At 38.5% G+C, this 26,689-nt stretch overlaps 3 protein-coding genes across 5 annotated transcripts; all 3 read left to right on the plus strand.

Annotated features, from left to right (window-relative positions):
* The first annotated feature begins 975 nt into the window (after nucleotides 1-975).
* LOC143846977 (auxin-responsive protein IAA1-like) lies at nucleotides 976-4,864 on the plus strand. Its single transcript, XM_077355613.1, has 5 exons — nucleotides 976-1,326; nucleotides 1,811-1,992; nucleotides 2,108-2,219; nucleotides 2,493-2,554; nucleotides 4,552-4,864. Exons 1-5 carry the CDS (start codon nucleotides 1,082-1,084, stop codon nucleotides 4,587-4,589), a joined length of 639 nt encoding a protein of 212 aa, XP_077211728.1. The 5' UTR covers nucleotides 976-1,081; the 3' UTR covers nucleotides 4,590-4,864.
* A 3,236-nt stretch (nucleotides 4,865-8,100) lies between these two features.
* LOC143846979 (Protein phosphatase 2A regulatory B subunit family protein) lies at nucleotides 8,101-14,140 on the plus strand. Its single transcript, XM_077355618.1, has 2 exons — nucleotides 8,101-9,771; nucleotides 13,622-14,140. The coding sequence occupies exons 1-2, from the start codon at nucleotides 8,623-8,625 to the stop codon at nucleotides 13,985-13,987; spliced, it is 1,515 nt and encodes a 504-aa protein (XP_077211733.1). The 5' UTR covers nucleotides 8,101-8,622; the 3' UTR covers nucleotides 13,988-14,140.
* Nucleotides 14,141-15,405: 1,265 nt separating this feature from the next.
* Nucleotides 15,406-26,619, plus strand: LOC143846978 (centromere protein C-like). 3 transcript variants are annotated; one of them, XM_077355615.1, is made up of 13 exons: nucleotides 15,409-15,954; nucleotides 16,854-17,059; nucleotides 17,158-17,237; nucleotides 17,337-17,535; nucleotides 17,635-17,723; nucleotides 17,823-17,925; nucleotides 18,233-18,462; nucleotides 18,572-19,290; nucleotides 19,374-19,473; nucleotides 20,805-20,890; nucleotides 21,930-22,038; nucleotides 22,222-22,329; nucleotides 26,341-26,619. In XM_077355615.1, exons 1-13 carry the CDS (start codon nucleotides 15,796-15,798, stop codon nucleotides 26,460-26,462), a joined length of 2,310 nt encoding a protein of 769 aa, XP_077211730.1. In that variant the 5' UTR covers nucleotides 15,409-15,795; the 3' UTR covers nucleotides 26,463-26,619. The 3 variants fall into 3 exon arrangements, with proteins under 3 accessions (XP_077211732.1, XP_077211730.1, XP_077211731.1); XM_077355616.1 differs by having other exon boundaries at nucleotides 15,419-15,954; nucleotides 18,257-18,462; XM_077355617.1 differs by lacking the exon at nucleotides 17,635-17,723 and having other exon boundaries at nucleotides 15,406-15,954; nucleotides 18,261-18,462.
* The last annotated feature ends 70 nt before the right edge of the window (nucleotides 26,620-26,689 follow it).

The raw sequence follows: 26,689 nt of genomic DNA on the forward strand, positions 1-26,689 counted from the left end.
TCCATGGAGAATTGGGAAGAACTCTCTCCCTAAGGCCCCGTTCATTTGAGATTTTTATAGCCGCTTGTGAGTCCTAAACAAATTATTAAGACTCAACATCACGCTGGGGAATGAGTTTTCGCCTTATATTTCCAAGCCATTCGGATTTGATTAGATCAATGCTTATTCTTCCATGTCCGCCTGTTTGTCCTCTCTTCCCGCAGGAGAATGAGATTGGTTGCGTAGACCATGCCCTTAAGAGGAGCAATTGTTAAGAAAGAATGAGCACCCACATGACAAAACCAAGATCCAAAGCCTTCATTTGGTAAGTTCTACTGTGGAGATGAGATGAGATCGAAAATTTGTAATTATATGATGATTATAACTATTTTATCATTGTCTTACATATGGAAAGTATTCAAATGGTTACAAACAAAAGTCCGAAGTCAAAATAAGAAATTAGAAATGAAATTCGTTCGGATTTCAGATTATATAAAGTCCTAAAATCTAATGATAATTCAGGTTTTAAAAACTCTGGACTCAAAACTCGAGCTACTTTATCGGACTCAATAGAAAATTGAGTCAAGTCATGCATCAGACGGAAGGCATTTTCTAATGAAAATATATAGGAAATGCATGCAGATTTACACAGTTCAGGGGTTCCAATAGAAAAGATCCCTCAGAATTTTTTTCTCTCTACTCTTTAACGAGTATGTCGAGTTGACACCACTCAGTTCCTGCCTTCCTGGGCGGGTTGGCTTTGAACTATGAGCTGCAGCTAAGTTCAGAAACTCCCCGAGCCGAGCCGCGCCTAAACTCCGAGAACCACAAAAAAGACCCAAGCTTACGTCATCCCGCGTCAGCTACATGGACGAATCCCAACCGTCCATTTTTTGTAACCACGTGGCGTCAGGGCAACGGTTGATGACCCATTGCCGGCCACAACTGGCATCTATAATAAATAAAGAAAGGAAAATAAGAAAGAGAACACGACGTCTCTTGTCCACCACCCACATTTCTATTTACTAGAGGAAGAAACGAGAGAACTAGAGAAAGCAGAATCAAACAGAAACCCTTCACGTTATCACCGGAATCGGAAAAGATGTCTCCGGTGAATGATTCTTCCGATCTCAATTTCAAAGAAACAGAGCTCACGTTAGGAATACCGGGAGGTTGTAGGAGTGGGGCCGAGACAGATATATGCGGCAAAAGCAACGGGAAACGTGGATTTTCCGAGACCGTTGATTTGAACACTCGAAGCTCTGGGATTAAACCAACTGGAAGTGATCACTCCTCAAACTCGCCTGAAATTCAAGTTTCTCGTGCTGGAAAACCCCCGTCGGCAAAGTAAGTGGTGTAGAAGAAATTAGAATAATTTCCAAGGATAGTTTGGTCTTTTCCCATTTCTTTTTTATTCCTTTATTTGGGATTTATCATTTATATCGTGTGGTCGTACTCGTATACTCTAGTACTGTACCGCTTACACCATAGGATGATCCAAACCGTCCATTTGAGGGGCAACATCTTAAATAGGTTGGGTTGTGCCCCAAAAATCATTTCCATAGGATAATCCCAGCCCTCCAATCTATAGAGAGGTTTCCATGATATGCAGTTTCTCTATAGATGGAAGGGCTAGGATCATCCTATGGAAATGATTTTTGAGGCACGACCTATTTACCGTGTTGCCCATCAAATGGAAGGTTTGGATTTTTTTTGAAAATTTAATATAAAAACTCAATTTATTAATTCCCGCTCCAATTGAAACAAGAAAAAAAAAACGCGTCTTTCCGTATGCTTAATAAAATATACGTTTTGTGTACGTATTTTGCAGGGCACAGGTAGTTGGATGGCCTCCTGTGAAATCAATTCGGAAGAACGCCTTAAAAAGCTGTACGTACGTAAAGGTAGCCGTAGATGGAGCACCGTATCTACGGAAAGTAGACTTGGGGATGTATAACGGCTACCACCAGCTTTTGGCCGCTCTCGAGGACATGTTCACCTGCTTTACCATTCGTATGTATTTTCGTATTTGTATTCTCGTACTTCACAATTCATATGCCTAATATGCCCTCGTCTGTTCGGGAACCAAGCAGGGGTAATTTAGTCTTTGCACCTCCTATTTGTGCAGGTAACCATGTAAACGAGAGTAAGCTTGTGGATCGTGTGAATGGTACGGAGTACCTTCCCACGTACGAAGATAAAGATGGCGACTGGATGTTAGTCGGGGACGTTCCTTGGAAGTGAGTTCCGCAGTTACCAAACTACCCTTCGTTTTCTCTGGATTAGACATTTTTTTTTTCTACTGGAATCTGTAAATTCAAAATAGTTTACATTCGATTGACCCCTTTTTTACTTGGCAAAGCCCACTCCAGTGTAAAAGAGTGGTCATTAATACACTAGAGGGGGCTGTGCCGATCAAAAAGGGGGCCAATATATAACTTCCCTTTCTTATTTTATAGGAAAATTACCAATTTAGTAGAACCATGTCTAAAATCTTCTTTTTTTTTCCGCAGAATGTTCGTTGAATCATGCATGCGCCTTCGATTGATGAAAAGTTCAGAGGCTATTGGATTAGGTATTTTAACTTTCGTTTGAAGAAATCCAAGTTCTTTTGTTTGGGGAGGGAGAGATAGAGAGAGAGTTTTTCTTTTGTAGTTTTGCAACTCTTTTCCAGCATTTCCGCTCACTTTTGTTTGTCTTTACCCACCCCCCTTAGCCTTTACCTTTTATAAAAACAAACGATATCTCCACTTTTTTTTCAGCATTTCCACCCCATTTGTTTGTCTTTACCTACGCTGGCCCCTTGGCCTTCACCTTTTGTAAACTCTGAAGAACAAATCGCCCCCTGCAGTACGCATTCGCCCCCCCCTGTAACGTGATTTGACCTCAAAAAGTGTTAAAGTTGCCCACTGTCCACGTTATATGGGGGCGAATGAAAATACCATCTCCCTTTTAATATCAGGCAATTGATATTTACGCTTTGCTCTGTACAATCACCCATTGTTTTCATAACAGCTAATGAGAGGGACTAAGGGGCATGTTTAGAACCCATAAAAAAATATTCCGTTAAATATTTGTCTGACCATTTGTGATAGAAAGAGAGAGCAACAGACTTGAGAGGGAGGAGTGAGATGTGCTTGGAAGTCCCTAAGAAAATAGAGAAATTTGTCTTTTAGGCCATGTCTGGCATGTTGAGAAAATCCGCCGGGATCTCGTGGTTCCCATGTAGCCGCTGCATGGAGGGGCGAGATGGTCCACGTTGCTTCTTGGGGAGATTGTTAGAGTTCTATGCAAAAGGAAATAGTCCCACATCGGTAAAGTGAAGTGGATGGGGATGGGTTATAAGGGAATGGGTACCCTCCCTCTAGTAGCTAGCTTTTAGGGGTGAGTTATACCCTGTTAAATTCCCTAACATGGCAGCCAGGAATCTTTTTTCATGATAAATTAGTGTCTCCAAGTGGTGAGAGAGGAGGGAAGGAGAGAGATTTGAGGCACGATTGAGATGAGGGATTGAGGGTGAGAAGTGACTAAAAATCAGGAAAAAGTAAATCTTGTTTTGAGTTGCGTATTTTTGCAGGTTTCTCGATTTTTAGCCACTTCTCATCATAATAGTTTCCCGATTTTTAGCCACTTCATCCGCCCTACCCCTCTCTCACCGGGACCCTAGTTGGCTAGTTATCATGAAAAAAAAAATCATGGTAGCCAAACATGCCGATAATATTTTTCCCCAATTTTTTTTAGCTCTCTCTCTCTCTCTCTCTCTCTCTCTCTCTCTATACCTACCTAGATTAAGATTCTATGATTTTTTTTCATGATTGCCAAACATGCCCTAAGGAAATAGAAATGAGTTATATCCACAAAACAAGAGGGTGTAACATACTACGTACGGGCTTACCATGTGCTTTGGTACGCCTTTTAGCAAGTGGTGGGTCTTTCATCGAAGCACAGTCTAATTAAGGTAAGACTATAGTATTTGTTGAATCATTCTGTCCACCATTGGTATGCCTTTTAGCAAGTGGTGGGTCTTACATCTAAGCATAGTCTAATTAAGGTTAGACTATAGTATTTGGTTAATCATTTTGTCTACCACGAAACGTTTTTTCGGGTTTGTAAGATTTAACTCTGAGTCAATCCTTGACTCGCCACTCTCCCTTTTGCCTTAGCCGAATCCTTGATTCGCCATTCCCTTTTGCCTTGGCCACATTCTCCTTCGAGTCCAGTTTTGCCCTCTCAAATTAATCAAAGGTCCTTTGAATCGTGTGAGTTAATAAAAAATTGACTGGGTCAATCATCGACTTAACCCACTTGACTCCCTTTATTTGTTCTATATTTTTAGCATAAACGAGCCATTTAGAATATAGAAATCCATGTTTGAGCTTAAGAAATTCAGGTTCTAGCTTATAAAATCCAGGTTTTAGATTCGTAGATTATAAAATCCATGTATCCTAACGGCCTCAAAGGGTTAGCTAGATATATTTTATTAGTCTGCCTATTATGGGGAGAATCCTTGTAATTAGTGGAGAAATGTTTATTTGTGTATTGACCTACTCATCTTCCCTATGGTGAATGCAGCTCCGAGGACACCACAAAGATGCACAAGCACAAGTTGATGTGGGAGACTCAATCAAAGCTTGTACAGAGATTTGCTCGTTTTACCACAATTGGGAGTGTAGGAATAAGAGAAAATGGGTGTCATTACCTTTCAGACATAAAGGTTCAGAACTCATATTTAATAGTCTGGTTTTGGTTTGAAATTATAGAGATACCACTCAGTATATTTCCCATTTACTTTGTAATCAGTAAGAACAAGCTTGGCCCGAACAATATGTTTATTTATTTATTTCCCTAAAATGCTATTATGTGGTCTAGACGATTCTCGACCGGACATCTCCACCGTCCATGTGGCATTATTGTCTGATGATCATGCTCTTTATTTTGCTAGTCTATCACTAATGCCTTTTAAGTGTTTATATTTCAGTGCATCTCATGTTGTTCGCCAAGGTGATGACTTGTCTCCTATCTTCTACTATATTAAGCTGGGATGAAAAGAGGAGGTTTTTTCGATTTTTTTGAAAATCACGTGAGAATTACACGTCACATTTTTTGACTTTTTTGAACAAATGCCCCCATTCAACTCATATAATTTCAATCCTACCCCCCCCGCCCCTCCTTTATGTTTTTAACAAAGGCACCCATTGAATCATATAATTTCAATCCCCCCCCCCCCTTCCCCCCCCTTATGCTTTTAACAAAGGCACCCATTAAAGCCGTATAATTTCGATCTTACCCCCCTCCTTTATGGTTTTTTAATTAAAAAACTATAGGGTGATCTTGACCATCCGATTTAAGATAAGAGGAATTATGAAAACATCTATAGATTGGAGGGCTAGGATAAGCCTATGTAAATGATTTTTGGGGCACAACCTATTTATGTTGTGTTCCATCACATGGACAGTTTGGATCAACCTATCACGTGATCCGTACCGTTCTTTATCGGCCCGTGCATCGGGTTTTTTACTAGTATCTATTTATGATCGGAGAACTTGGTGGCCCTTGACGTTATTTAGAATCTTATATAAACTTTTCTTCATTTATTAGATACCTTATAATGCGAATTTCTTAATTTTTTTGAAATGATAATGTGAATTTCTTATATACCCCCACCCCAAGTACATTTGTAATTGTTGGAATTTTAACCAAAAATGTGGAGGGAAGATTTAAAATGAACTAAATTTCGACCGAAATTACTGCTGAAATTTCGGGATAATATTAAATAATTATCATAAATCAAGATTTTTGGGTGAAATCTCTTAAATTACGGATGAAATTTTAGGATAAATGAAATTTCAAAATTTCGGCCGTAATAAACTACCATTTCGGCTTTTACCGATTTCAATTTCGTTATCGATCGAAACCCGAAATTTAAAACCGTGGTGGTAGAGGTTTGAGTTTTCAACTGCTAAATGATTTTTTGACTAGGTTATGGTTCAAAATCTATGATTGCGGTTTAAAGATAACGTTTTAAAGTTTTAATTCTTGAACTGAGACTATTTAAGCGCCCATTTTATCAATTTTTTTCTAAACGTTATGCTATGCGTAGTGTTCTTCAAACAGACACATGTAGTTACTGTTGCAGAGAAAGATGGTTTCTCTTTGCCTGGGGGTGTCACGTTCTGTAGAAAAAAAGATCTTCAATGCCTAAACACACAAAACGATAAATTCTCCTCAATATTTATGCTCTCTATTCCTCCATCGTCCATTCATTGTCTTAGCACAGTTTTGAAATGGATCAAAGAGGACCAATAAGCGAGTGTACGACTATTGGAACCTACGGGCTATTTTATCTTAGAGGTTGATTCGCAACTTCTGGTTGCACCATAAAGAGCAGATACGATTCTTAACAAGAGTGACCAAGTGGCACGACTGAACCTTCTTCCTTTCTATAATTGCATCTTCAAGAATCAACAAAAAGATTTTTCTTCCAAAAATGATTAGTGCATCCGCCTCCTTATTTCCACTTGTAGTATGATTTAAATAGATTAATTTTAAATAAAAAAATCAGAGTAGCTTTATCGTCATAATCTATTTCTCTAATTTCATTAATGGTATATTTTTCAAGAAGAAGAAGAAGAAGAATTGTTCTAAGCAACTCCATTCTGCTCCGAGAATTTGACTGTTTCAGATGTTGGGAAATACAGTTTTAGAGAAACGGGAGAATGGGCCAAGTTTGGTGAGCGCCGTTCTTGCTTCAACAAGGAGGTTTGAGAAGTGAGCTAAGGGTGAGATGTGGCTGAAAAATCAAGAAAAAGTCGATCATATTTTGAGCAGAGTTTTTTGTTTGCAGGTTTTTTAGGCTCTTCTCACGCTCTCCTTGCTCACTCCCTGTCATATCTATCTCTCCCCCAGCTTCCCTCTCCATTGCGTAAGCTAATAATTCAGGGGAAAAAAAATTTATGGTAGCCAAAAGGGTGCTTAAGCTTTAGCGCTCTACTCTATCCCTGGATTATCGAATCCCTATTTCAAACATGGCCAATAGGAAGAGAGGACATCAAACTGTTATGGTTGTCCCAAAGTTATGAGGACTACTTGGTGTATAAAGAGTAGTCATAGGCATGGATTTAAATTTCGACTTAAACCGATTTTTTTTTTTTCAAATTTCGGTTCCTTCGGCTGAAACTTTTACAATTTCAGTCAAATAGACCAAAATTTGATAGATGTACGAAATTTTCAGATTTCAGACCCAACCAAAATCTGAAATTTCACCACAATGGTCACCGGCAAAGTTTCAAATTTCCGTTTCGGAATGCGTTTCGTTCCTCACCGCAACTGAAATTTAACGAAATCAAATATAATTATATTTTATCTCGTACAAAATTTCGGTCAAAATTTTGTAATGTTTCGACTTCACCCAATTTTAGTTTCGGGGTTGACCGAAACCCGAAATTTTAAACCATGGTCATAGACTCATAGGTGCGAATATGTCAATTCCCCTTCTCATTAGATATTTTCCTTCTCTTAAATCCAAAAGCCACGCATATTTTGTCACCTTCCACAATGTTTGCGAAGAAGGAGCGCGTCTCTAATCCCTTCACCTGCAATGTTACTCCTACGACTAAAATGCGCCGTAGAGACATGCATGCATCGACCCGACACAACCATCGTACCCCACTACTCTACTCCCTGCAAAATCGTGGGTAAGAAACCAAAAAAATAGATCTCACTCACGGTCACTCTCATCCAACGGTTCAGATCAAAATTCACCAACTCCCTACCTTTTCTTTTGCTTTTCCATTTTTGTCTATTCTGTTAACAGGCCACTTATGTTAACTAGCACTGAAAAGCTTGATTTTCAGATCCAACGGTCCAGATCATTTGAAGACCAATAATTTCTCTTTTTTAACTCTTTTTTTTTTTTTTTTGGCTTTGTCACCAACCAACCCCTCTGTCAGGGTGCTTTCACCCTTCAAAATGACAAAAGTACCTCTACGTCCTTGAAGATGTCATTTCCCTACTTATCCTTATTTAGGTACACATGGCCAAATTAGGATAGCTGTCTTGGAAACCGTGACAAGAGCGTGTCTTCATTTGATTTTCCTTTTACCTTTTTCCCATTGCCCTCCATTTTTCCTGAGAAAATGCCATTTTTCTTTGTTCGAGAAACCCATCATCTGTCATGGCTCTCTGCTACAAGAGTACTTCCTCAAAACCCTTCAAATCTTCTACCTGGATCTTATCCCCTTCGATCTAGCATTTACCAAAAAAATTTATCTTCTAAATTTCAAAATCTTCCTTGAATAACTCTAGATCTCTCTCTCTCTCTCTCTCTCTGCAACAGAGACCTAGGGTTTCGTTTTTCATACGAATTTGTCTCTTTGCTCGAGATCTAGGGTTTTCTGGCTCAGTTTCATCTTCCTCACCAAGATCTAGGGTTTCTCGCTCGATCGTGACCAAGATCTAGGGTTTCTGGCTCAATCTTCCATTTTCTTGAAGCTGGATCTAGGCATTTACCCTTATAGCTCTATAAACATCCAAAGATCCAAGATCTAGGGTTTCTCCTTCTTTTTTCTGGATATCTGATTTTTATTTACGGTATTTATCGGTATGATGTTCATTTAGGGTTTTGCTCTCATTCAAATCGCCACCATGCTCAAGCAAATCCTCAGCAGACTCCCTAGGAAGTCTTCGAAATCCGAAAATTCCGATCCGGCTAGTAATTCCGGCAATCATGCTGCCTCTAATGGAAACTCGATCCAAAGATCAAATAGCGTGAATTCCGTCTCCGGCAGATCGGGCACTGTTAAACGGATGTCTTCAGCAGTTTTTCCGGCGAGTTTTGTCGCCGGAATCGAGCCTCTTCTGCCATTCAAAGACGTTCAGAATGCAGAGAAGCAGAACTTGTTCATCAGTAAGTTGAATCTCTGCTGCGTGGTTTTCGATTTTAATGATCCGAATATTAACTCTGTAGAGAAAGATTTAAAACGCCAAACCCTAGTAGAGCTAGTCGAGTTTGTTAACTCAGGGTCTGCAAGATTTACCGAACCGGTAATCGCAGCGATCTGTAAAATGACTGCCGTCAACTTGTTTAGGGTTTTTCCGCCGAGTTATCGATCCAATTCGGGTGCGGAAGCTGAAGAAGAAGAACCAATGTTTGATCCTGCTTGGTCGCATTTGCAACTTGTGTATGATTTACTACTTAGGTTTATTGCTTCTTCTTCGCTTGATGCAAAGGTAGCCAAAAAGTATATTGATCATTCATTTATTTTGAGATTGCTAGACCTCTTTGATTCTGATGATCCAAGAGAAAGAGATTGCTTGAAAACAATCTTGCATAGGATTTACGGAAAATTCATGGTTCATAGGCCGTTTGTACGGAAAGCGGTAAGCAATATCTTTTACAGGTTTGTCTTTGAAACAGAGCGGCATAATGGAATTGCAGAGCTGTTGGAGATTTTTGGGAGTGTAATTAGTGGGTTTGCTTTACCATTAAAGGAGGAACACAAGATCTTTTTATGGAAGGCTTTGATTCCTTTGCACAAGCCGAAATCTGTGGGTCTTTATCTGCAGCAGTTATCATTTTGCATAACACAGTTCATAGAGAAGGAACCAAAGTTGGCAAGTGCAATTATTAGGAGGGTGTTGAAGTACTGGCCTGTGACGAATAGCCAGAAGGAGGTGATGTTCTTGGGTGAGTTGGAAGAGGTTTTGGAATCAACCAGCATCATGGAGTTTCAAAAGTGTATGGTCCCATTGTTCCGGCGTATCAGCTTCTGCCTTAATAGCTCACACTTCCAGGTGATTCCTATCTTGGCTTTTGTTTTTCTTGGTTTATTTTGTTTCTTCAATGTTTTGGTGATCAGTTGGGCTTTTGCAAGTCGATTATCTTGGGTATTCTTTGTGCTTCATTGTTTGAAACTTGGCTGATCGTTAGAGCTTCAAAAGATGGTATCAATTTTTTGCCTAATTTTCATTAGTTTTGTTCTATTTTAATTGTTTCAGCCATTTGCTTGCGTATTTTGCAATTCATATCTCCATTATAAAGTAACTTACATTTGTTCAAATTGATCAAAATGTCCCCATTCACAGTTTTGCTAATGAAGGTGATATGAAGTACCCAAGCGCATAGCATGCCTATCTGTTTAAGTTTTCTATCACTGACCAGTTGATACAATTGACTGTTTTAGTTTTCCAGTTTATTAGAGTGGAGTTAAAATTTCCTTAAGGTTTCCAGATGCAGCCCTTTGGCTTCCATATTTTTACATGGATACCATTGTATTGGTTCTCAAATTCATAAGGAAATTATTTTTTTGGTTCTTTTTGTGTGGTTTCTAAGTTCATTGAAGAGAAGGATGTTTTCACATGCTTCCAATCCGTAACAGCGTTGTACATTTTATTTTCACCTTTAATAATTCATCCTCCTCGAGATTATAACTTTTTCATTTTTGATGTCCTTGACATTTAGTGGTGTTTTTTATCTCTAAATCCAATTATCTGCATAAGAATTCATTGAGATTCATTGGGCGGGATGAAGATACCAACCAAGAACCAATTTATTTATTCTGAAAGGTCATGGGTTGACCCTACGAATGAAGCAGATTTTAAAGAGTCGATATTTGCAACCCAGTTATCTGTTGCATTACTCATCAGTAATCATGTAACATGTGTTTGTTAATGCTCCCCTGGCTGTCATTCTCATCTGGTGTATTTTATTTATTACCATACAATTACCATAAGGATAAAGCCTTAGTTTGGGACAAAGGCTTAGTTGAGTTGAATTACCATAAGGATAAAATTATTTTTGTTTCACTGCTTAATTTGACTTTTCTCTTCATGTTTTGAAGCATTTTTTTTTTATTGATTTTTACTGTCACTGCCTTCATGTGGTACCTTCTTTGAACATTTGAAAGTTATAGAGTTACTCCATTATGTGTTGATATGAAAAGCATTTGCTTCCTCCTTTGGTCATTAGAGTTTTGGTGATACTTTTCTTCAATACATGTGAGGCAAACTGTAGGTTTAAAAATAATAACAACATGCATGTTCCTTTTGTGGTTCATGCTTTTTTGGTGGGGAATATTTAGATGCATCCTGTTGACTCTTCCAGTTTCTTTTAACTTAGAAAATGCCGTGTAGTATGCTTTAATCATGGAGAGAGAGAGAGAGAGAGAGAGAGAGAGAGAGAGAGAGAGAGAGAGAGAGAGAGAGAGAGAGAGAGAGAGAGAGAGAGAGAGAGAGAGCAGCTCTCAATTTTATTATCACCAAATAATTTGAGAAGCTTTATTTTCCACTTGAGTTCTCAGAGGCCAACAAGTGCTATGAGGCATTGCTGCAGGATACAGACAAGCATTTAACGTGGACATATTTTACACCCTGAAAATATATGTTCAAAACCTCACAATGGCTGTTTACTCAAACTTGGGGTTCAAAGATTCAACTTAAAGTCCAAGATGACCGGAAAGTGCTTGTTGCAGTCATGTTTAAAAACTTCCACATGACTTCACTATGACCTTGAGGCTTTGAGCTAGTGAATGTTTAAAAGCTCACAGTGAAGTTCAACATCACCAAAAAAATACTTTGTAGCCAATGTTCAAAGCTTGCACATTGACTTAGAAAATTACCTTGAAAACTTGGGCTAGCCTCTTTTCTGAACCAATGATGAAATTTGCAGGGTTGAAATGAGCTAATGATAAATGGTTAAAATTGCAGAAAATCAGACAAATAGAAACATAAAATAAAGGAAGTGATAGATGGAAAGAGAAATGAGAAAAATAGACCTAAAGAAATAAGGAATGCATGGGATGCAAGGTTCGCCCAGAGCAAGTCATCTCATCGACCAACGGATTTAAATGTCTGCTTGTTGTGCCACATCAAGCGTCCTGGGCCGAGTCAAGGTCAACACAGTTCAGGCACGTTTGAGAGTTAGGACCAGGATTACCACCAAAGTCGAGCATACATACAAAGATCTTCATGCTTGAAGAACTGTGAGGAAAAAAAAGGGCAGTAGATGACAAGGAAAAGGAGTGCCTCATCTAGACGGGTTAGGATTTGATAGGGCTCTTTGGTTTAGAGGGAAGAGAGTGATGAAGCGTTGATCAAGGACGGAGGCAGGGTGAAAAATCTCATAAAATCTTATTCAGATTTTCAAAATACCGAATTTGCCCTTTGCCCACTTTAATTTCCTAATTATTGTGAAAGGGGGCAAAATGCCCCTATCCAACTTTATCACCCTTACACATACGGGCTCTGTTTATGGAAAATCAAAAGCGTTTGGCTTAGAATTTTGAGCTAATCATCACCATAGTTAACAGATTGAACAAATTGTTTTATTTTTCTCAGATTTGCCTCGAAGCGTGACTAGTAGATTAATCTAGTTTGAATTTGCCGAAATCGAGCATCTAAATGATGCTAACTACTATATGTGGTGTCTGAAAATGAACTACGCCCTCATTAACGAGGGTGAAACTTATGTGACGAAAGACAAAGCCTTAGTTACAGAGGAATCCGACGACTGCAAAAGAAAGGGAATACAGGGAATGGATGGAAGGCGTTGAGATTGCAACAAGTATCCAGTTCATGTATGTGGACAACAATTTCATTAGTCTTTGACTATCATGAGACAATGACGGAGTTTATAGAAGCAGTCAAGAGGCAAATATGATAACACATTGGAAACAATATCTAATTGCTTCTTCATAGGTACAATACATGTATGATGAAAGAAGGAGAAAACTTGATTGATCATGTTAAGAAGATGATGGTTATGACAAAAGACCGGACAACTATGTAGATTCGGATTCCCAAGAAGATGCAAGTGCTACTATGTTGAATAGTTTGCCTCATTCATGAAACATGGTTGGAGTTGCGATCAAGGTTTTAAATTTCGGATTTCAGTCTAGACCGAAACTGAAATGTCTGAAATCCGAAATTGGCGAAACGTACCAACTTTTGGGTTGCAATCTTATGCAGCCACATCCCGATTAGGCAATTAGATTGCATGCACAAACTAGTCCTGAACTTTTGAGATTGCCTATTTTCAGGTGGTGAAGCATGAGGTGAAGATATCACAAGAGAACATAATCACTGTGATTGAGACCCTACTCTCAAGTTTTCACATTTGATATGTAGGATTGGGGGCACAGGAATTTTTTTTTTGACCTACTGACCAATATATGTTGTGGTGTGCAAGTATGAACACTTGGATGTTTCTGAAAAAATTCCTTTATCAAATGTGTGTGCATATTAGTGCTTGTGTGTGATATGTCAAGGTAAGAATTAGATAAAAACTAGATTTCTCTTTATAAGTTGCGAACATGTATCTGTATATTTTGTTTATACGGATTTGAGAATGATGCCGTGTAATCGCCTACACCCATTTCTTGTAGGGGTGCAACTTGGGTCTGGTCGGGTTGAGCTTTTGCTAAAACATGAATTGGAATTAGCCCGAACCCGACCTGATTTTATAGTAAAAGCTCAACCTGAATTCCCAAAAATTGACCCTGATTGCACGATTAAATTACTATTATTATTTTGGCAACTATCTGATCAAGATCTGGGTAGTTTCAAATTTTGCTTTGGCTGAGAGTTGTGAACCATTCCTCTCTTATTGTTATTGTGGCCTGATTTGCTGCAATCACTGCCCTTTCAGGTTGCCGAACGGGCTCTCTTCATGTGGAACAACGATCACATTGTCAGCCTCATCGCACAGAACCGACAAGTGATTCTACCCCTCATCTTCCCAGCTTTAGAGAAGAATGCCCGGACCCACTGGAATCAAGCTGTGCTCAACTTGACCTTGAACGTTCAGAAGATGTTCTCCGAGATGGATGAGGAACTGTTCCAGACATGTAAGAACAAGTTTGAGGATGAAGAAACCCAGGTAAAGGCAGCAGATGAGAAGCGAAGGTTGACATGGGAATGCCTAGAAACTGCCGCTGGTTTCCAGCCTATGACTGGGAACACGGCAGTTCTGGTAACACCCATAACTGCTTCTCCTATTGTTGCCGCTCTTTAATTACATGGGCTGTATCTTATATACTAATTCCTGATTTTTGGGCACCTGAGTGTGTTTTGAAAGGTCTTGGAATGCCAATTTAAGCTTTTCTTCCTTGGAAACTTGATATTTCTCATGACAATGGGCATTTTGGAAAGGTATTTCTTCTTCCTACCTACAGCCTACTGCACTTATTTGGTACAAAATATAAACTTGGAACTAGGCTTTGAAGCTATATCTTTATTCCTTTGCTACAAAAGAATGAGGAAGCTGTAGTACATGGCGCATGAGTTGCAACTGCTATGTCTTAAATCTAACCCATCCATAATTTTCTTTATTTCTTGTCGCATTGTATGCTGCATTGCAACTTTCAATTGAAAAAAAGGGAAAATGCTAAAGAGATGGTGACAGTGTGGATACTGTCCTAACTATCACATTTGGGCAAGTCCGTTTATCAAACTAGCGAATACAAATTTTGCACATTTCTGCTGGCCTCACATTGATCAGTTGATCCTAACCCTTGATTTATTACGCTTATTTAGGTTGCAACAAGATAATAGCATTACCGAAGTATGACCCGCCCTTGGGCAGCATTGCCTTTTCTTAATTTTCACAAGTACTTGAGAAATTTCAAGTTGGGACATATCATAACCAAATGTTGCACATGGAACTCTAAATAAACGATGCCTTTTCCCAAATTCTACTGAAATTTCAGGTTGAAGAATACATCAACAAACTCGTAACACATGTTATACAACCCCAAGCAACATCCCTTTCTCAAATTTCACTTATTTTTGAAATATCGAATCATGGGATAACATCATTAAAGGATGACACATGGGACTAACCCTCAGGTAACAATCCTCGTTCTCAATTTCAACTTTTATTTTGCAATTTCAAACCGAGGAATACGTTACCAAAACGTGGCACATGCAATCATCTAGGGGAACAACTTGTGTCTGGTCTCGCAGGTCGAGCTTTCTACAAAAAAACCGATGCGAGAGCGTATTCTCTTATCTAAGCTTCCTCTCTGTTCATTCGCTTCTCCCATCATAGATGGTTCAGCCACGCCTAGTGCCACGAAATGATTGAGAACTACGACTGGTCGAAATGCATTTTTTTCTTTGTATTCAGTAAGTATTACATGACCAAGTAATTCAAGGAGTCTGCGCACAGCAGGGAGGGTCTTTTTAAGTAAATGATTCGTCGGGCCGTCGGAGTGCCTACCGAAGATCCATCCGAGTAATAAAAGAAAATCCGGGTTGAGCATTTGCTTAAAAATGAATTGATATCAACCTGAACCCCGGCCCAAATTTATGGTAAAAGCTCAACCCGAATTTCCAAAATCAACCCAAGTTGCACCCTTACAACCATCCTCGGACAAAGACATCCTTTCCTAATTGTTACTATAATTTTGGAAATTTGAAGTTAAGGCATACCACAAACAAAACATTGCACATGAGACCCACTCTCAAACAATAACTCCCTTTGCCTTGCCAATTTCCATTGCCATCCTAGGAATTTCAATATAGAGGGATATCGTTAGCAAAGCATGAAATAAAATCAAGGAAAACTACTAGAAAGTAGAAACCCCCTAGATCCTGTAAATTAATTCTTACAAGGGTAGTTTCGTCATTTCGACATAGGCTTTAATCCATAAACACAATATCTATCTCCCGCTACACCGCGGTTTTAATTTTTAAATGCCGAGAAGAGAGAGGTAGAGAGAGACCGAAAAGAAAAACCCAATTCTGCCACTGCCTATTTTCTCTCTCTAGGGTTTTTCCTTCTCTCTGCAAATCATCTGGTGGAGAATATCCCCATGAACGATGCTAGATGAAGAACTTGAGAATCTCAATGGAAACGATCCCTTTCTTGATCCTTGTATTTTCTCGCTGCTTCCTAAAACCCTAGTAGGGCTTTTGCCCAAAGCCATGAAGTTGGCGCAACAGGGGTCCGACCCTGTACAAAATCTCCTCAAATCTATGGTACTTCTAATTCTTCCACTTTGGATTTCTTCTTCGATTTCTTTTTTCTCTTACTTTCTAGCTATATCTTTGAATTAACTCAGAAATTTTCTCTCTGAACAGAAGGCCCTGTTTGGATTGCAAGAATAACATTTCTGATGAAAATTATTTTCTTGGGATTTTTTTTTTGTTCCTATGATTTAGAGAGAAATGATATGATTATGGTTAATTTAGAGGAATTTTATCATAAATTGAAGGCCCCTCTTAAGCAAAAATTGAATAGAGTTGGTTCAAATTTTATTCTTTGTGCAAAAAGTAGGAAATTTTAGGAATATATTATCTTTCCAAACATTTCCAGAAAATTCTTGCAATCCAAACATGTCCTAAGTTCCTGCATCACATCGTGTTTGTTTATGGATTTTGTTTCTTTTGGGTTGCTTTGATTGTTTATTATGTCCATTTTCTTGTGCTACGGTTCGGGTGAAGCAGCCCAAGACTGGAAAAAATTTCTATTTGATTTTGTTTTTTCATCTTAGTATTTGAATTTGTGCGTTATTCATCTCCATCAAGTTTGAACTTCCATTGCTTATGCACTTCTCTTTTCAGGTGTAACTCATTTTTCTGCTTAGAAATATAAGAATTTTAATATTTATCTTGGCTCCGTTTCTTTCGAAGTAAAGTGGGAGTAAAAAGAAATTTTACGGCCAGTTTTACGCTTAAAATGGGCATAAAATTTGTTTTACGCCCATTTTACTTCGAAACAAATGGAGCCTTTCAGATTAAGGAGCGAGGACAGCTTCTAGGTGTCTCTTGGTGTCTCTAGGACATTAGCATTTGACTTTGATGAAGCTATTATGTGACTCGATTGTTTAATTTAAGAATAGATGAGAAAATGTCAATGTTCTTTTTTGCAAATCCAGGTGTTAAATAACCCAGTGGAGCTTCTGGAGCAGGCAACAAAAGTTTTAAACAGTAACCCGGAACTTTTGAAATCTGACTTTGCATGTGAACTTCCATCCCAAGGTGGCAATAGAGCTGCCATTGCAAATGGTGAAGATCAACTCCAAAGACGAAGACCAGCACTGCGCCGCAAACGGGCTCAATTTTCTTTTAAGCCAGGTCAAAGGTAAATTGTTGGATCTTAATTTGGTCTGGAGAATATGAAAGTAAGTGATGTTTGATTTGAATATAAATATTAAAGGGAAATCTGTAATCTTTTGGCAGTGAACCCAGTTCACAAGCGGATCCAAGTTTGAACATTGATAATCTTCAAGACCCAGATGAATTCTTTGCAGCTTTTGAAAGTAACTTTCACTTACTATTTTGTTTAACTTTAATGAAAATGCATACTTCCGACTCTGTTTTCTGTGTCCTTTTTAGTCATTATAGTGACTGGTTTTCAGATGCTGAGAAAGATTCGAAGAAATCAAGGGGAGAAACATCGACGGTGCCAATTCATCATGCAAAATCTGATTTTGCATGTCAGCTGCCATCCCGAGTCAGCGATCGAGATGCCATTGCAAACGATGAAGGTCAGCCACCAAGACGAAGACCAGCACTGGGTCGCAAACGAGCTCAATTTTCTTTTAAGGCCGGCCAAAGGTAAAATTGTTGGAACTTAATTTGGTCCGGAGAATATGAAAGTAAGCGATATTTGATTTGAATCTAAAAATTAAAGAGAAATCTGCAATCATTTGACAGTGAACCCACTTCACAAGCGGAACCAAGTTTCAACATTGATAATCTGCAAGACCCAAACGAATTCTTTGCCGCTTTTGAAATGCGTGAAAGTAACTTTTACTTACTATTGTGTTTAACTTTAATGAAAATGCATGCTTCCAACTCTGTTTTTCGTGACCTTTTAGTAATTATAGTGACTGTTTTTTCAGATGCGAAGAAAGAGTTGAAGAAATTAAGGGGAGAAACATCAACGGAGCCAATTCATCATCACAATTCCACGGCAACACGGCCTCGCCGACCGGGGATTCTTGGGTATGATTGAGATCACTTATCTATATCTGGTTCTGCTGTTGCACTTTTCGAGAACGAAGCATTATCTTTGTAACTCAGTTTAGGCAAAAAAAAAAAAAAAAATCTTGGAAGAAAATTTAGGGGGATGGTAAGCATTCATTGGTTTTCAATGCACTTTTGTGCCCTTACAGTAAAACTATATTGGTAATAGATTACTTTTTCCGAAATTCGAACTTGATAAATATTATCATTTGCATATAACTATATAACAATTCTTCCATTTTCGAAAATACCAAATCATTATTCTTACATAGAGTTTTACCATCAGAAATGTTACTGTATTTGATGTCAGGAAGAGGTTTACTTATAAACATCTTTATCCTGCTCCTGCTGATAACATGGAGAACCTTGCACTATCACAAGAAATTTTCAAAGTGAAAAGTCCACCTCCATCCAAGGCCACACCTGATATGTTGTTAGAAGCAACTGATGGGTTTGGTGCTTCCAAAGAAAAAGAAAACACTGGTGGTGAATTTTTGGCTGTTTCTCAAGGAAAAGGTCGATTATTCTAAACTCTGCAAGTGTTTGCTTTGTTTCTACACTTATATTTTTGTTTTGTTTATTCCATCCTGTAATATGTTCTGTTGATCAACTTCATTGTGACTAGGTTCATTAACAGAGATGGAGAACAGAATAGGAAGCATTTTGGATGAATTGATGTATACTTGTAGAGATTTAGGTGGGGATGAAACTGCCACTTTATTGCAAGAGAAGTTAAATATTAAACCCCTTATCTTGGACAAACTATCCCTCCCTGACTTGAGCAGTGTCCAAATAAATGATCGTAAACCATCAAATCCAAGGTGTAGAAAATCATTTTCAGTTCTGCAGCAATCGATAAAAGCAATGGTCAGTAGGAAAACACCGGTAAAGGGCCCACGAAGAGTGGAAAGTCCCACATTTTCAAAGACTTCAAGGAGTCCATCTTCTTTAATGCCTACACTGCAAAGGCGCATTTCACAGTTAGATCCTACTAGAGATCCATTTTCTATGCCTCTCGACTTTGATATGTCACCCGTAGAGAATACTACTGTTGTTGAGGGCGTAGGACACAGTCTTTCACCTCCTATTGATATAACAGGTTTGAGCACCAATGACCATGCTACTTCTGAGAAGATTGATCTACAGAGATCGAGTTTCAGTGGCAAGTTGCCGGCTCCAATGCTTGAAGGGGATAACTCTTTTGAAAATAATATCAATTCACCAAAGCTTCTGACAGAAGAGTCGGCTTTTCCATTTGAAAAGCCCTTGAGTGACAACTCATATAGGTTTGACAGTGACATGGATGTTACCCCAAATGGACTTGATACGAGCTTGCAAGACAAGGCAAGTGTTCTAGATATATCAACACGGACTAGGTTATGCTGTTATGATTTAGTTTGCTCATGATGCTCTGATGCAACTTTCAGGAAAAAAATATGCTGCCAGAACCATCTGCATCTCAAGAGCCAGATCTCCTCCTGGAAAGTCCGACTATACAGACTGCGCATTCCAGTGGGAATCAGTCAGGTATGTTACTTGTGTTTCTTTATGTATATATGTATATATAATTTATTTGATGGAGGTAACTATTCGTCTAATTGCTTATCATTGTGTCATTGCCACATTTAAATTTGTGTTGTCAAACACAGTAGTTCTGCACCGAATTATTTGATCACGTTTAGGTTCTCAAACACGTTGTCTAATAAAATATCAACGTATTCAGTGTGGGTTGGCCTTATTTATTGAAATTTGAATATTATATTTATCATATGAGATCTTTAATATGCTGAGACGATGCGAGGTTCAATTGGATTGAGGTTTGCTAGAGTTGACAACCTTTCTGGAAATTAAAAGGTGCTTAAAGTCCATTTTCGACTGGCTCATGGAGCTGTATTTGACACCAGTAACAAGGCGTAGCAATTCATGGTTGTCCACAAGGGTACTCTTCACTCCCAGCTCCTTAAAACTCTACAAGGAGAAGGTAGAACAAAAAAACCAAGCTGATGACATCAGCATGATGTCACACTGGCATCAGTAATGGTGTCCGCAGGGATCTGTTGGGGCCGAAATTCAGGAATACTCACCATTTTGATTTATTAGTATTTGTGGTGGTTTTTTGTAATTCAGGAATTCTCCCATGCAGAGACATGTCTGTACCAAAGTAAAAATAAATAAATAGCATAACAATAAATATCTGCACCATGCAGAGATGTCTGTACCAAAGTAAAAATAAATAAATAGCATAACAATAAATAGTAAGAAAGAGATATTATTTAGTGTTTTTTATTGTAAAAAAAGAAGAATGAGATATTATTTACTGTTAATTGCTATCAGATAGCAGTCCATGATCTCCATAGCTATATTTATCATAAGATTAAGTGATTCTATAAAGAGGAAAAGGCTGGGACCATGTATCCCGAAATGTGTTGCCACTATGCTCATATTACTGACATTGGTTCTTTTGCATGGTGTCTTTTTTTCTTTCCTAGCGTCAAAAAATTGGGATGAACATCCATTGGCTTATTGACGTGGAAAGTTTGTCTCCCTGAAATGATGGGTGTAGGGCATGCTTCTAAACTGCCTAAACAGATAGTGCAAACTTTTGATATTCCATTTTCCTTTGTCGTGACTGTCGATACTTTGTCTAGTCCTGTTAAATTCAAGTTTTTAAGTCACTTTACCAAGAAAACATAAATTTTCCTTTTGTGTGGGTTGAATCTGTCTTATGCATTGGAAGTTAGGGCATTATTTTTTACTGACCATCCAGCTTGCCATATTGTTGTAGAGATATGGTTGTTTTGACCTTCACTCTGTCTCTTGTGCTAATATATTTTGTTTTTCTGTATTTAATTTTGCAGATCACGCAAGTCCTACTGCAGAAACAGTCCCTCCAATGGGTGGGCATTCAGAAAACCCGAGCATCTTATCGGAACAGAATAACGAGGTTTGCTAGTTTTTCAAATCTTTTTTATTTGGTCATCTACTTGACTTGTGCAATATGGTTCTTCTAGATTTCTGGTGGTTGGAATCCATGATTATAATTTTATTTGTTGCTTACTAGGCTTCTCCATTTAAATGATTCCCGATTCACGTTTATGTGGGAAATACTTATGTTGCTATAATATTTTACACGGATCTGAAGACACAGTTATAAACGGGGGCCACTGCTCTTTTATTTTTGGAGGGTGCTTGGACTGGCTCACACATGTTTAAGTGTTCGTGGTATCTTCGAAGTAAATCTATTTGTGAAAATATAATCATTTCTTAAATTAAATAGCAGATATTTTAGACAAGGAATCACTGGACTGTGGAAGTAAGTGTTCGTTTTTATCTTGGAAGTAAATATATTTGTGCTAATATAATCATTTTTTTTAATGGCTGTGAAAATGTAATCATTACTTACACTAAATAGCAGTTCTTTTAGATGAGGCTTTAGGGTTCAATATGATTGCATGACTTTGTCAGAGTTATTTCAGTTAAATGCTTACCTATGTGTTATTATATTTGTTCCAAAGTGAAGTTGCCATTTCTGTGAGTACAGTTTCAGTCATCCATGCTGCTTCTGTGGAATCTATATAGTTCATATTGGTCTTGCGATAGATGAAACGGTCACAAGGTAGTAGGGAGATGATGTGGGCATCGTCACTGATGAATGTAGGCGTTCGCCTTAGGTTACATTATCTTTGGTCTCATGGTGCAAACTCCAAACTCCAATTCTTTTATCATTATGAGCAAATTTCTGTAAAAAAGGTGGCTCTACTATATGTCAGGGATACTCATTATTGGGCATGTTACTGGCATGCTTTCTCCTTTCCTCCATATGCATGGTTCGACCTGGCATTTATTTATATTGCAATTATTAATTGCATGTGGTGACATTTGATGGCATTTGGATATTTAGGGCTTCTATAACTGCCCTTCATTGAAATATTTGACTAAATCTTATGGATTCAATCATCATGTATTTCTTGTCTGTGGATCAGGAACTTCAGGAACCTGCTTCAATTTTGCCGAATAGACGAAAAGAACCAAAAACTGCTACTCGCAGAGGAAGGAAGAAAGCAGAACTATCACGCAGGCAAAGTCTTGCAGGTGGTTATTCACCGATCCATTATGTTATTTGAGAATTTTATGCTTATTAAGTTTTTAGGTAATGATATGTCTGAAAACTTTTGCTTAAAAAAAAGTGATTCTACTATTGATCATTCTTACACACATCTTGAAACCATTGCCGGTCTTATTGTCTAAAAAATGATGTCTTCTGTGTATCTTCAGGAGCTGGTACTTCATGGAAATCTGGGGTGAGGCGAAGCAACAGAATCAAAACGAGACCATTAGAGTATTGGAGAGGCGAGCGGTTTTTGTTCGGACGTATACATGACAGTGAGTATTTTCTTCTATATCTTGATCTGTGGGGTGCTATTCTAATTTATATTATGCAACTCAACTCAACTCAACTCAACAAAGCCTTTGTCCCAAACTAGTTGGGGTCGGCTAAATGAATCCTTTAGAAAAATTTCATGGAAAAGGTGAAAGGAATCTACCCGGCTCTAATCCTGGCTGTAGTTGGGTTCTTCTACGTGGATCATTTTCTTCCATTCTATCCTATCCAAGGTAATGTTCTCTGTTACGTTCCTAGCTATCAAGTCTTTCCTCACTGTTTCTACCCAAGTTGTTTTCGGTCTGCTCCTGCCTCTTTTTACTCCATCAACTTGGCACGAGTCTCCTCTTCTCACTGGAGCATCCAAAGGCCTACGTTGGATATGTCCAAACAATCTTAAGCGGTGCTCTCTCATCTTCTCCTCAATTGGTGCCACCCCCACCTTTTTATGAATGTATAGGATTCATTTCATAGAAGAGTGGCAAAGTTTACGGCCGGCTGCCAACCTGACTCCAACCCTTCTCCTTTATCCTGGCTTGGGACATTCTGTGAAACACATGCGGAGTTATTCTAATTTATATTATGTGTATTAAAAAATCTTCTTAAGCTCATTTGCGTTTGTCACTTCTCATACTAAAAGTGTGATCAATCGGCGATGAATTATCACCATTCTTTCTGAGTGTTTCCTTCTGTCTGTCTAAGGCTGGTTTTTTTTTTTTTTTTTTTGAATGGTAAGAAGATTTTATTAAAGAAGAACAGAGACCGAGAATGTCTGTCTAAGGCTGATGATCACGAAGATTCCTAAAATTGAGCATTTGTGTTTTGATTGTTCTGGATAAACATGATGAGAAATTTCTTCTTTTTTGTATTGTCATCAGTCATCACTGTACTGTTTGTGCCTCTGCCCCTTTTTGGTCTGTATGTTGCCTATAAAATATTGAGGTATGGAACTCAATTTCGGCCTTCCCTATTTGCCTCGAATTTTATTGAGTTTGACGGCAATGTTTTGGAAACAAACTTGGCCAGACAGTCTGACCAGCTTGCACCAAAATGGTATGTACTTCAGTGCTGCTCAAACAAAATGCACTAATCTTCTGAAAATATGACAAACCAGCACCTGTTCATGAGTACCCGGATGAACCTTGTGGTTGATTACAGACAGGCGGTTCCTAACTTTTATGAAAGAATAAAAATCTATGTAAGCTCTAACTTTCAATTTTAAAGCGATCCTATATCTAAGCCTCGTATTTTCTAGTGGTATTGATCATGGAGAAATACAGTACTAGTTGTCAATATGCAATACCTGCCGGATGATACCTGCTTGAATGTTTTTAAGTTTTGTACTATACGTTTACCGTAGTTTCAAAACTACCTTGCTTCATCATTGACTCGCTTTTACGTTGGCTTCATTCTTCCCCAAGTCCACGTTTTGTTCTACAAAGTTGATCAGAACTCCTTTGATCGAGGTTAATGTCATCGTCGATTCTTCGTTCCTGTCCAAGTCCATGTTTTGCACTACAAAGTTTACCAGAACTCCTTCGACCCTCCCTAGTTATGACTTACGATCACATCAACTGAGTACAACTACCTACTCGATCGCATCGTGCCGAGTTGGCTAGGATTTGCTTTGGCCTACATCCACAATTTGAAAGTCGTTCACTATTGGTTAGCAACTAGTAATAGTGATGTATACCATATGTTTGTATCATACTATGATTGTATCTGTTTGAGACAGCGTGACAGTGTGATTGAAATTGTAAGTGTGTCTGGCAATTAGCTACTATTACAAATTATGGAAGCAAACAATGTAAAGAGTCAATGAATCAAATAATTAAATAGACAAAGTTACATTAAGTTCCACAATGCAATCGATAGATTTTCTATAGTCATGGCCCTCGATCTGCACAGTCTGTTACTTGTCTTTAGCAGAGTGGTCGTCATCGTGGGTTGCTACCAACTCCACCCACTTCTGGGTATTCAAACTCCTTTTACCTTCGTGCTCTGGTCTCTGCCACTCTAAGGTGCTTTTAGTTGCCAAATCTACGGCCACATGAACCACAATGCAATCGATTGCATTCATTGCTTTACTGGTAATTATCAATAGATTATTTTCACACAAGTCTCGCTCATCATATGGGAGATGAGCGAGACTTAGATCCCTTTCTCTACGAGTGACAATCACCATATCTCATATGATCAGGGTAGGTAAACTCTCTTCTCTTGGTCCTTAACTGGATTCCTCTGAGGTCGTCATGGTTGATAGGTCCTCTTTACCATTGTTTCAAAATTCAGTTTCGGAGGAGAGCTCATCCACGTTAAAAGGGTGCCCACTCGGGCGAGTTAATGTTAGACTCAGTAAGCTTTTCATCAACTCTGCCGTTTGTTTCCAGCTCAATTGTGGTTTTTCCGCTTTTCTCTATTAATATATTCCTTTGCTATTCAAAAAAAGAAGGAAAGAATGGGATTCTATCGTTTTTCTCCGTCGATGGAGCGGAAAAAGGTTGGAAGAACGCAATCAAAGTTACAATAATCTTGGCCCATAGTGTCTCTGACTTAAAACTGAATCTCCACCACATTATTGCAAGCAGGAGTTCAGAAGTCTGGCAGAAATAAATTTCGAGGACTTTGTTTTTCTGCTGACAAATTTGAGACGACTTCACACTCGTAACTACAGTATCATTCCCGTCTTTCCAGAGGGAATTCTTTGTTTGCTCTCCAGTTTCTCAGCCATCGAAGAAAGAATCCTGTTAGACTGGTAAAACAATGGGATATTCACTAAGTAACCTATATAGTGACAAGTGATAACTATCACCTCATTTGTCCCTGTTTGCTTTGTTGTAATTGCTGTTGCTGTCATTGTTGCGTTCTTTGTTATCATCATTGTGCTCGGAAAAAAAATGCACGCAGTGCTGGTAGTTGTCCCAAGTAGTGTTTAAAATGCGGATGTGACGCGGAACGTGGCCAAGAAAAATCCTTGTCGACTCGGCGGGGATGCGGCCAAGAACGCAGTTGACGGGGTTGACCCTGTCATAACTCGGGAGAGTCAAAGGAGTTTTTATTGACTCTGTAGGTCAAAATGCAGAATTTGAATGCGGTGCAACGCGAAACGCGACCAAGGTAAAAGGGGGTCAACTCGGGCGAGTTCCGAGTCGAGTCAACGAGTTTTTAAACATTGGTCCCAAGCGTTTGGGTGGGGGTCTAGTATCTTTTGGCATAAGCTGCCTGGGCAAAATTCACTTGGATGGCCGGCAGTTGTCTTTAACACCCATTGAAGTGTAAAATAACTACTTCCCCTCTATACATAGTGTATATTTTCTTCCAAATGCTTATAGCAATCTTAATTCTTCTTCTATGTAATGTGAATGTTTTACATTCTTGTCTTGTTTTGCATCTGATCCTACAAAATGGATCAAATTGTCCTTCCTCTAATATGCATGCTTTACCATAATGTATATTTTCTTCCAAATGTCCATCGTAATTTTAACTCTTTCTCCATCTAATGTGCATGTTTTACATTCTGGTTTTGCATCTGATCCTACAAAATAGATCAAATTGCTCTTCCTCTAATATGCATGCTTTACCATAGAGTATATTTTCTTCCAAATGCCCATAGCAATTTTAATTCTTCCTCCATCTAATGTGCATGTTTGATATTCTGTTTTTGCATCTGACCCTACAAAATTGATCAATTTATTTTTCCTCCCTCTAATATGCATTTTTACATTCGGTCTTGCATCATATCCTACAAAATAGTTCACCCATACGTAGTGATTTTCTGTTACTGATAAGAGGGAACATTAGCGTATAGGAATATTATATAATATTTGATAACCATCTTATCTTATGATGGTTCTGGTGCTAGATCCGTGCTTGTAAATTAATGCTATTTTTAACATATCCTCCGAATAATCAGAACTCCGGACTGCCAAAACAATAACCTCTTTATTAATGCTACACTATTTGGGATCGGCAAAGAAAAACAATTGATGTTTTTTTTCTGCTTCTTATTGCAGGCTTACCTACAGTAATTGGAGTGAAGTGCTCATCTCCAAGTAACAAAGAACCTGTGCTCAAGGTGAAATCTTTCGTGGATAAAAAATATGCAGAGCTCATTGAGATAGCCGCTCTGCATTGATCTCTGTAAGGTAATTAGTTTGTAAGTTCTTTTACACCATTGTGGAGTCAAAGAATTGTTCCATGCATGGAATTTTTTCGTGTATAGCCCATCAATAGTAAAATTTAGCAGATGAATTGTTCAAATCAATTATGCAATGGACCCCAACTTTACCAAATTAGACTCCTCACCATTTCTTTCAATTCTATAGTCTTTTTTTTTTCGCATTTTAAACGGCTTTGCTTTGC

Source organism: Tasmannia lanceolata, unplaced genomic scaffold, assembly GCF_043159265.1.
Source record: "Tasmannia lanceolata isolate RefF3 unplaced genomic scaffold, GAP_Taslan_0.1 ptg000015l, whole genome shotgun sequence".
NCBI lineage: Eukaryota > Viridiplantae > Streptophyta > Magnoliopsida > Canellales > Winteraceae > Tasmannia > Tasmannia lanceolata.

Bases quoted from the DNA above. Each gene is read 5' to 3' on its own strand.
- LOC143846977 (XM_077355613.1), top strand. From the start codon at position 1,082: ATGTCTCCGGTGAATGATTCTTCCGATCTCAATTTCAAAGAAACAGAG. The intron at 1,993-2,107 runs GTATGTATTTTC...CTATTTGTGCAG, and splicing joins GTTCACCTGCTTTACCATTC to GTAACCATGTAAACGAGAGT. The intron at 2,220-2,492 runs GTGAGTTCCGCA...TTTTTTCCGCAG, and splicing joins GTCGGGGACGTTCCTTGGAA to AATGTTCGTTGAATCATGCA.
- LOC143846979 (XM_077355618.1), top strand. From the start codon at position 8,623: ATGCTCAAGCAAATCCTCAGCAGACTCCCTAGGAAGTCTTCGAAATCC. The intron at 9,772-13,621 runs GTGATTCCTATC...CTGCCCTTTCAG, and splicing joins TTAATAGCTCACACTTCCAG to GTTGCCGAACGGGCTCTCTT.
- LOC143846978 (XM_077355615.1), top strand. From the start codon at position 15,796: ATGCTAGATGAAGAACTTGAGAATCTCAATGGAAACGATCCCTTTCTT. The intron at 17,060-17,157 runs GTAAATTGTTGG...ATCTTTTGGCAG, and splicing joins TCTTTTAAGCCAGGTCAAAG to TGAACCCAGTTCACAAGCGG. The intron at 17,238-17,336 runs GTAACTTTCACT...ACTGGTTTTCAG, and splicing joins ATTCTTTGCAGCTTTTGAAA to ATGCTGAGAAAGATTCGAAG.